The sequence below is a fragment of the Chelonoidis abingdonii genome, chromosome 1, assembly GCF_003597395.2.
Source record: "Chelonoidis abingdonii isolate Lonesome George chromosome 1, CheloAbing_2.0, whole genome shotgun sequence".
Taxonomy (NCBI): Eukaryota; Metazoa; Chordata; order Testudines; family Testudinidae; genus Chelonoidis; species Chelonoidis abingdonii.
In genome coordinates, this window is record NC_133769.1 from 70,371,952 (window position 1) to 70,382,136 (window position 10,185).

Sequence of the window (10,185 nt, forward strand, 5' to 3'; positions counted from 1 at the left end):
ATCTCCCTGCTGAGTTAAAGGACCAGGTTCACTGTCTTGGATACAGAAGCAGATCCATACGCCTCTTCTGAAATCTGGCCAGTAGATGAGGACAAATACCCTTCTTGTGTTAATATGGGTTACAGAAAGAAACCTATTAATTCATGAAAACTTACCATCGGCCTCTCTAACAACCACAGTGAAGTATTTCACAGCTCCATTGGTGTCACTGAACCAGCTGCAGTTGAAAGTAAAGTTGATGGAAGATTTGGTAATGAGTGCATCCTTTTTGTTCACTCGGATGTGGAGAGGTGGAGGAGGGGGGCCTGGGAAAGAAGAGAGTGGGAAGGGGAAATAAAGTGCATCACCGTCTATATATTTGTAATTACATAATAACAGCAAGTGAGGTGTAAATCTCAACAAAACTCAACCATTTAGACCCAATGTCTCTCATTTTATGCTCTTTGCAGTCACAAAGTGTATCCCTCTTCAGCAGAGAAGCTGCCTGAAAATGTAACAGACCAGCAGTGTTTTAAACATAATGACAGAGGCAGCTCCTTACAGTAGGATTTCTTGCAGAAGTTGCTCAGGATTGCATTAAAGTCTCATTAAACCCATGCAGTCTTAAATTATACCCACTAAAATAGCATTTTCAGAGGTGGGTTCAATCCAGGGACTTTGAGACCATTGAGGCTGCAGATAGAAATTTGCTTTTAAACGCCTAGATTTCCCCCCTTACATGAAATGGAACAATAAACAAACAATACACAAGACTGAATCAATTACACAAATAATTTACACATGGATGATCTGATATCAGATTTACAGTACGGCTTCCATAGGGAACTGGCATTTGTATCAGCCACATGTCTAAACAAGCTATATGTTGAACACTGATACATCAGGAACTAAATGGAAAAGGAAAAAGAGGGAGGGGGAAATAAAGCACATCTGATGCAAGCCTTCCAATGGAACACTACAGCCCTGTCGTAGAGATCGCAGCTAAACATTTTCAATAACCTACACAGCCACATCTACTGTGTCAGTATCTACTGTTTAATAGTCGTGGTCAAAATGTAAAGGGTTTCAGTATGGATAAGGAACCAATAGTTCACATGCTTATTTGAATCCTAGCCAGATATCTTCAATCTGTAAGTCCAGTCTGGAATTCTTGGGAGAGCTGGCTCCCTTGTGGTATTTAGACAGTCCTGCTTCCAGGATCAACCAGAACCTGATAGTGCAGAGATGTCTAAACATGAAAATAATGGAGAACAGTTAAGCCTTCAAAGAAGTTCTGTTGCTGTTTCTGGTGCTGCTCAGGTTAGCTCTAATTTTATCGGAACTCATAGCATCTCTTGTAGTAGAGAAGAGACAGGGCTTGGTTGCAATTCATGTGAAGGGTGGGTGTTACAACGTTCTTTTTTCCCAGGCTCTGGGCAGGGCCCCAGGACTCATTGGGGTCACAGCTCTGGAATGTCTGGGTGGTTTTCCCACTCCCAGTTCCAGTCCCAAGAGGCCCAGCCCACTAGTTGGGCCCCAGATAGCCTGGCCCTTCCAGGGTTGTCAGTGAACAGAAGAAAGGGGAATTGACCCAAATGAATGGTCCCAAAGCTGGGTTAAGGCTCTCTTCCTTCAGAGGGCACTCATCAGGCTGGGGCCCTAATCTAAGTTCACCAACACACAGAGAGGAATAGTCTCCTTTCAAGGTGAGTCAGCATCAGGTCCTCCCTTCCTTCAGGGAGGGCCCATTGGGCAGTGGCTCCTACATTTAGCCATCTCTTTTTCCAAGATCTGCTCTCCTCCCTGATCTGTCATCAACTGAGCTGGGTTTCTCCCTTTTAAGTTCCTTCCTCCAATTCTGACATCTCTCAGCTGAGTCCCCATTAGCTCATTAACTCCTTGTTGCCTGGTGTAGGATTTATATACCCCATCACAGAGGGTTTTTTTTAGCGACTGGACTCTGTAGTTCTCCTTGGCTTTACAGGAGGGACTGGTGACCAGACCTCTCAATCACACTATGCTCCATGGAACATTTGGCCTTGGGGGTAATTAAGGCTCTCTGTCATGCTGTACCACCCAGAATGGAGGTGAGCCATGGATTGCCACAACTGGCTGGCAGTAACTCCCTCCTTGTGTATGTTGTTGAGAAGCTGCAAGCTGCCATTTGCCACCCATCTGCAGCCCAAGGGAAGACTCTGCAGAGCAGTGCTCCTCCTTCATCTCCACTGCCTGAGGCAACCTTATCATCTGAGAGAAGAGGGAGTAAAGCCTGAAGAAGAAGCACTGCCCCCAACTTCCTGAAGGCTCTAGGTAGGTTCCCACTATTTTGACTTGGTGATGGCATTGGGTGAGAGGAAAGGGCCACGGGGCAGCAAAGAGGCAAGCCCGGGGGAGAACACTTGTAGGCTGCATGTTGTGCCACGACTGACAGATTATAACAATTGTTTTTAAGTTTGTTCTCACTGCATGAGACAAGTAAACTAGTTTTACAATATGATTCACACAGTGATAAAACATCCTTTAAAGCAAGTTGTATAGTTTAAGTCCCTTATAATCTGGCACAGCATGAAACTAAACACAGGTGTTCCCCATTTTGGTCACTGGTCACACATTTTGGTGGCTGGTGTGACACAACAGGCAGGTCTGGAGGTCGAAAAGTCTGCTGACTAATCAATGGGACCAGATGATAGATTATCCCTGTTCACCTTCTCCCTCCATGCCACTGTGCTTATGTATTTTGGACATCAAGGACTTACGGTCTATCATAGTGATGGTGCTGTCTTCAACTACTTCACTAGTCATGTCTGCAGACTGCACTTTGATGGACACCAAGTATCTCTTGTGGGGTACTAGCATCATGATATTTTGCAAAGATCTTTCTTTCTCTATCCTTTTGGAAAACGCAACTTCTCCAGTGTCCATTTTTTTGCATTCAATGCTATATCCATCGAAGTCAGAGTCAGGCGGAGTCCAGGAACATGCAATGGCAGTAGAGTTTTGTGGCCGGCAGTGAAGGTTTTGTATTCTGTCTGGTCCTGAAGATGGAGGAGAGGTTGAAGTGTAATGTAACAGAGGACATGCATTATACATTTTATGCTCACTCTATGGCTCAGGGCATCATTCTTAGCACTTGAGTCTAAATTAATCATTTAATTAGAGCAAAGGGACTAAGAGTCAGGATTCCGAGCTCTACCGCACACTTGCTGAAAGATTTTAGGCAAGTCACTTGACCTCATTTTATCTATGTGTAAACTGAATTAATGCCATCGACCTCCAAAGAACTGTGACTTGTCAGTAATTAATTGAAAAAAAACTTTTCAGATCTTCTGATGAAAGCTACAATAGGAATTCAACATATTATTACAACTATGGTACAACTGGAGCTTAAACCTAGTTAAAAAAAACTCTTTATCATACAGTGTAATTGAAATGTTTACTTCTTACAATGAAATGTCCATATCATATTGCACATACTCTACAGTGAAAGACACAAATGTTTAATGTGCTATTTATAAATTTCTCTTTTTCCTTTCAGCCTTATTTTCCACAATTGTCTAAAGAAATAAATTCTAGCTGAAGAACCAAGTACTGTACAATGCAAAAGAGAGAGAGAAAATAGCAGGAATTAGTAAATTACCTCTCAGCTCCTTGTAGCAAAAATACAAGGTTACTAAATAATATAAGATTATTTAAAGTGTTCTAATTAAAGGAATACATTCTGACACAGCACAAAAATTAAATTAAATTAAATCAAGGCACCATTGTCAAACTCTAATTTTCAAAGGTGAAAAACTAGAGATGCATGTCAAAAAACAACCACCCCAAAACCAAAAAAACAATCAACTAAAAACATTCAGATAATACTTGGAAAAAGGTCTAACCCAGGTGTCAGCAGCCTTCAACACACGGCCCATCAGGGTAATCCACTGGTGGGCTGTGATTCATTTTGTTTACATTGGCCGTCAGCAGACATGGCCCTCCACAGCTCTCATTGGCTGGGAATGGCAAACCGCGGCCACTGGGAGCTGCGGGGGCCTTGCCTGCGGAAGGTCAATGTAAACAAAATGTCTCACAGCCCACCAGTGGATTACCCTGATGGGCCACATGCTGAAGGTTGCCAACCCCTGGTCTAACCACTGTTGTCCGTTGACATGCTAAATATCAAAAGGCCATGTTTTTCAGAAGTGATGAATAATTATAGGTACTAACTTCTGACTCCTTAAAGTGGCAGATTTTCAGAGGGCAGGTGCTTAGCACTGTCTGCAAATTAGGCCCCCTTAAAAAGTTTCAAGATTGGGGCATCCCAAACTATCAGTCACTTCTGAAAATCTTGGCCTGAGCACTCTTTTTGAAACAAATCATTTTACAATTACAAAGTATCAGCTAAGGAGTACAGTGACCCACCTAATAAACATGCCCATAATGTTAAGGCCTTTACATTTCCCTCCAGCATAAAATCAATGCAAGCAACAAACTGATCACAGACCTCTGCAGGAACAAAAGGGCAAAAGTGAACAGTATTTTCCTTCTAGAATGTGACCCTGTGATTTCCACCCACTTATATCAGGTATGAATTTCCACTGAGAGAAATTACAGAGTACACAGTAATTTTTTTTGGTTAAGATTTTAACCTATACTCTGTGTGTATATGTATACGCACGTACACACTCACTCCCCTGCATCCTCCCAAAGTATAGACCAAATCTTCATCAAATATCTGTCAAATATCTGTCACGCTTTTTCATGACTCCTCTCATCCACCGTCTCGGCCCAACTCCTTTTAAAACAGAGCCCAGTTTTGCAGGTCTTTTGTAGAAGAAAACTAAGGGGGCTAAATGGTGTGTGCGTATGAAAGTCCTTACCATTCCCCTTTCCCCTCTAGATGGCACTATCGCTAATATGACTTTTTGCTGTAGTTACTCTGCCTCCCGATGTGATTAGGGGGAAGAAGCATAGCAGCTGACATCTTCATTCTGTCCTGTTACCTCTCCAATTGGCATTTTGCATTCAAGTGGCAAAAATTTGCTATTTTGCCACTTAAAATATTTGCAAGGTGTAACATGCAAAGAAACAAAAGGGTATAAAATGAAAGTTTAGGCCAGCCAGTTAATATCTGCAGTTTATCACAAGACTAGTAATTCAGTTGAATAATCAGAAATGGAAATCACAACACAGTCCTCTCAAGGGTAAGAGGACAAAATTCACATGACCTATGTGTGACTCTGGTTTGCTGTATAACATATGAAATGCCCATCTCAAAAGGGCATGTCTATGAAGTATGTATTTCACTGTGCAAAATATGTGTTTTAGTTACACCACATGAGGTACAACATATGACTCAAAGTACAAATTACTGTACGTTCCAAATAATTCCCCATGGTTTAGCTATTCTGCCCATTTCAAGGCAGACTTCACACCAAACCCTTAATGAGACCAGCTGGACTCAGATAAATATGGGTGGAAGCCACAAACATTGACAAACAGCTATTGAGAGGAAAGGAACTCTTTGACTTTACTTTTTCAAATCTGTTATACCCAAGTCCTTCTTCTGCCCCAAGAACACACTTCCTTTTTGATTGCTCAAAATATCTTGATGGACCGACTCTAAATAATCCCAAACTTCAAAGAAGTTTGGGTCTGAATCAGAGACAGGCCAGAGCAGAGCAGCAAAAATTGACAAAAGGCTTAGAAAACCTGACCTTTGAGGAAGTTAAAAAAAACAACTGGGCATGTTTAGTCTTCAGAAAAGAAGACTGAGCGGGGACCTGATAACAGTCCTCAGCTATGGTAAGGTCTGTTATGAAGGGGACAGTGATCAATTGTTCTCCATGGCCACTGGAGATAGAACAAGAGGTAATGGGCTTAATCTGCATCAAGGGAGATTTAGGTTAGATATTAGGAAAAACTTTCTAACCATGACTTTAGATAAACTTTAGAATAGGCTTCCAAAGGAGGTTGTGGAACCCTCATCCTTGGAGGTTTTTAAGAACAGGTTAGACAAACACCTGTCAGAGATGGTCTAAGTTTACTTGGTCCTACCTCAATGCAGCGGACTGGACTTGATGTCTTCTCGAGGTCCCTTTCAGCCCTACATTTCTCTGATTCTATGATAAATCGAAACCCGGAACCAAATAGTCCAGAATTTCAGGAATGTTTTGATCTGGATCTGAATTTTGGAGCTTGTGTTCATTTCTAATCTTTAAATACTTGCTGTAGGGCAGGACAAAGGAACATTTTGATTTCCACTTGAATCCATAGCCAGCCATTCTTGAGTCAACTAGTAGAAATTAATAAATGCTTAACTGGGATGGGTAAGATTTAACTCATTGGCCGCACTGTTTCAGCATTATCTCCAGATGAGCACTAAGGGTTAAATAAAAAATGGATTCCTACTTGTTCTCACAGTTCCAGACAATGATTGACTGTATGTCTTCCAGGTGTTGCCGCTGACGCTCCTGACACTGAAATTATAGAGCCGCCCCGGTCGAAGGCCATACATGATACGTCCCTTTGATCTGCTGCTGCTGTATGGGTTGAAGACTGTAAGGGGATCTTTCGGAAACCATTGCAACTCAAAGTCATCATAATCCGTCCAGTCCAGGGGACCCAGCCAGGTGATTGACAGGGAGGTGTTTGCAACATCAGCAAATGATACAGCACTAGGAGGACTGGGTGCTAAATAGAAGGGGCAAAATGAAAAAAAAAAAGTCTCATGACATTTGCACACAGGATGGGGGTGTGAGACAAAACAGCCATTATCTTAGACTTCTTCATTTCTCTTCAGCCTCTGCACAGTAACATTGATAAGAAACAGGACATTGAACAAACCAGTCGGACTCTGATTTATTTCCTGCCATTAATGTAATACCATTTATGATTGTCTTACTTGTACTTTTCTATGCCTTTAATAATTGATACAATAAAAATCTCATCTCAGAATAAATCCATCACATACCAATGAACTGCTGTAAATTCTGACAGTTGGGGGCAAAAAGCCATTGCAGTTCTTTACCTGTTCTTCCCTCAGTTTTTGCTGTATTGGTCAGGTCACCGCTGTGGGTCACTACAACCAGGGTGTACTTTCTGCCAGGAACTAGGCCCAGGAAATGCCACTCTCTCAGGTCTTTCCCATGCTTTGTTTCCTTCTGTGTGCCATTTGGGTTATAAAGATTCAGTTCGTAATAATCTACATCTCCTGATGCCGGTCCCCAGGTGAACCATAGACTGTTTGTCATGTTTCTGTTGGAGCCGCTGAGATTAATAACTGGGGCTGGAACTGAAAGAGAGGGTACACAGTTACTACACGCTGAATGTTTTGGGGAAGAATAGTGCTATGGTAGTGCTGTGATAATGGCCATATAAAGATCTAGATACATAGCACAGGTGGCCAAAAAACAGGAAACCAATTTAGGGAATTTCAGTGTGTGTGTGTCGGAGGGCGGAGGGAGTGGTGGGAGATTAGAGGAGGTTTTGCGGGAGCAACATAGCTCTTACAAATGCCTACAACACCCTGCCATCTGGCAGTGGGGAGACAAATGGTAAGCTGAAACTAGTGCTGACCATGAATAACTTTGTCATTTCACTGTTAGCTACCTTGTCTTCCCTCTTTCCCATTTGTTTTGCCCACTTGTTGCATCTTATCCTAAACCAGTGTTGTAAGCTCTTTGGGGCAGAGGGCTGTCTTTTTATTTATACCTGTACAGCACCTAGCACAATGGGGCTCCTGCCCTTGATTGGGACACCCAGGTACCGCTGGGCCACAGATAATAAATTAGGACAATATTTATATATTTATTATCTGAAAACAGTTGTCACATGATTTAGAATTTAGCTTCCTTTTAGGTAATGCTTTTGATGTATCAAGAGAGTTTGGATACTTCTAGCAGCTTTACAAGACTCTAGTACCAGCTTTTGACTATTAGAGTAGCTCACCGATGTCCTTAAGGAAGATTTCATTGAGGATGGATTATCCTGCTAGATGCTCCTACCTGTTCTTCCAAATACAGATGACTCATTTGTGAGCTCTCCACTGTGGGTAACAATCACCATTTTATACATTCTGCCTTGCCGCAAGTTCTGGAAAGAACACTGCTGGAGGTTCTGGTCCCCTGAAATTCTGCCCTGGAGGGATTTGTCAGGATTGTACAGAAATATATTATAGGAGTTCAGTTCTCCCTGGGAGGTAGTCCAGCTGAATGATAGACGTCCATTGGTGTTTTCTGTGACCTTCAGATTTGTGACAGCGGCTGGGACTGGAAACAGGAATAAATACAGGAGAAAATGTCAGAGTTTCTAGTAACCAAGCTAAATCTCAGTAAAATGACACTTCTGACTAGAAGAAGTTTCTGTTAAGTCACTGAGAACTACATTCACATAACGTTAAACGCACAAAAACAATGATGTCCAGAAACAAGATGAAAACTTTTGTAAGTTATAGATGCCATTTAGCAACACATATGTAATATGTATGATACCCAACAGGCTCAATCCTCCAGTCTAGACTTCCCTTTAACATCAATGTGAAGTTTTGCCTGAGAAAAGGTTGGCAACACCTGCAGTATATTTGTATTCAACTTGGCACTAGGATCCTATATAAGCCAAGTAAATGTAAGGATAGACAATAGAAAGAGTTAAACTGGCTATATAATGGATATGCTGAGAGATCCTTAACTATAGCAACACTCCTCAATTCTGTGCTTCAATAAATAATGCACTACAACCTGGAAAACCCACACCACTTTGTAAGCAATTTTCAATTTTTTACATTAAACATATGTCAGAAAAACAATGCATTGATACCGGGAGACTGGTTCCTATTGAAGCTTTCTGGATAACTAGATATTTGGAGGAATCATTATATTCATACCATAACTCACTGCAGATACTGTAAATAAGGCTGTAAAAATGTTCTAACTACCTGTTCGGCCTTCGGTTTCTGCTCGTCTGCTGAAGAGCCCGCCACTGACTGTCACCATTTGCACTTTATACTTCTTGCCTGGTATTAAATCTTCAAATTTGTGCTGTTTAGCAGTTGCTGGCTCTGATTTATTGCTCAGAAGGATACCTTGCTCAGTCAAGAGCAGGATGTCGTATCTCTCAGCCACTCCAGGAGCACTGTGCCAAGTCACTAACAAGGAATGACTGCTGTAGGCATGATCTGCAAATAATCCCTGGACAGAGGCAGGAACTGGGAACAATTAAAGAGATTGTGAGGTTAATATGTGTTTGTGGATTATCTTAATTAACTATGAAAAATATTTATGTATGTCGGCACATACAGATCCATGTAGTATATGTATGTGTATGTGTGTATATGCATGCACACACACACACACACACACAATTCCTACACAAAAACTACTTTCAGATGGAGTTAAGATTAAGAAAATCCATCAGTACTTATGGGTAAAATGTATTACAGGGATCTTGTAATTATCTCCAAACCAAACATTATACATTCTGGAAATTCAGAGTGAAGGTTAAACTTAAAAAAAAAAAGAAGTATGAATGTTTATCTATGGAAATGCGTCAGTAGGGCATCCAAACAACCTTAATTCTGCACCAAGTACCATGCAATAATTATATGATTATGGTTAAGGCACTTTAGAACTTGTAGATTAGATTAAACGGATTTTGAAAGACACCGATTTTTTTGTTCTACCAATAGTGGTGAATTGAAATCACTTCTATTAAAGTCTACTTCATAAAATGGGCTAAACTGAGCTGAATAGACAGCTGGCAACCTGACTGGGGACACTTGTACTCAAGGAGATACAGGCCTTTTTTGAAATTCTGGAAACACTGGAAGTTAAACTGGAAGGACAGCACACGGGAGACTAGATGGAATGTGAGCCGCTGTGGCCCTGATTTCTGAACATTTTGGCTGCACATCTCGCTTTCATCATTTGTGTACAACACTCCAACATCATTAGAAAAGTTGCCTGTTATGCACATCTCTGTTCATTGTGTCTGCTCTATATAAAATTACATACTGTGGCAAAGTTCCTCCTCTACCTTGGTGGGTCCTGCGCTTATTGGCGGATTTGTTCACCTCAGTGATCTTCCCCTCTTGTGGAATCCACAGTCTGGGTCAGCTCCTCCTGTGTCTGATCAGGAGTTGGGAGGTTTGGGGGGAACCCGGGACCGCCCTCTACTTCAAGTTCCAGCCCAGGACCCTGTGGATCGCAGCTGTCTATAGTGCCTCCT

General features: G+C 41.7%; 1 protein-coding gene across 2 annotated transcripts in view; it reads right to left on the reverse strand.

Annotated features, from left to right (window-relative positions):
- The window catches only part of PTPRB (protein tyrosine phosphatase receptor type B), an 89,020-nt gene that overhangs the window by 24,679 nt on the left and 54,156 nt on the right, over positions 1–10,185 (reverse strand). For both annotated transcript variants that reach the window (XM_032803812.2, XM_032803813.2), the window contains 6 exons: positions 8,897–9,166; positions 7,968–8,231; positions 6,992–7,255; positions 6,373–6,654; positions 2,736–3,014; positions 156–305 (listed from right to left, as the gene is read on the reverse strand). In XM_032803812.2, coding sequence (XP_032659703.1) covers positions 156–305; positions 2,736–3,014; positions 6,373–6,654; positions 6,992–7,255; positions 7,968–8,231; positions 8,897–9,166 — 1,509 coding nt within the window. The remainder of the gene's footprint in view (positions 1–155; positions 306–2,735; positions 3,015–6,372; positions 6,655–6,991; positions 7,256–7,967; positions 8,232–8,896; positions 9,167–10,185) is intronic.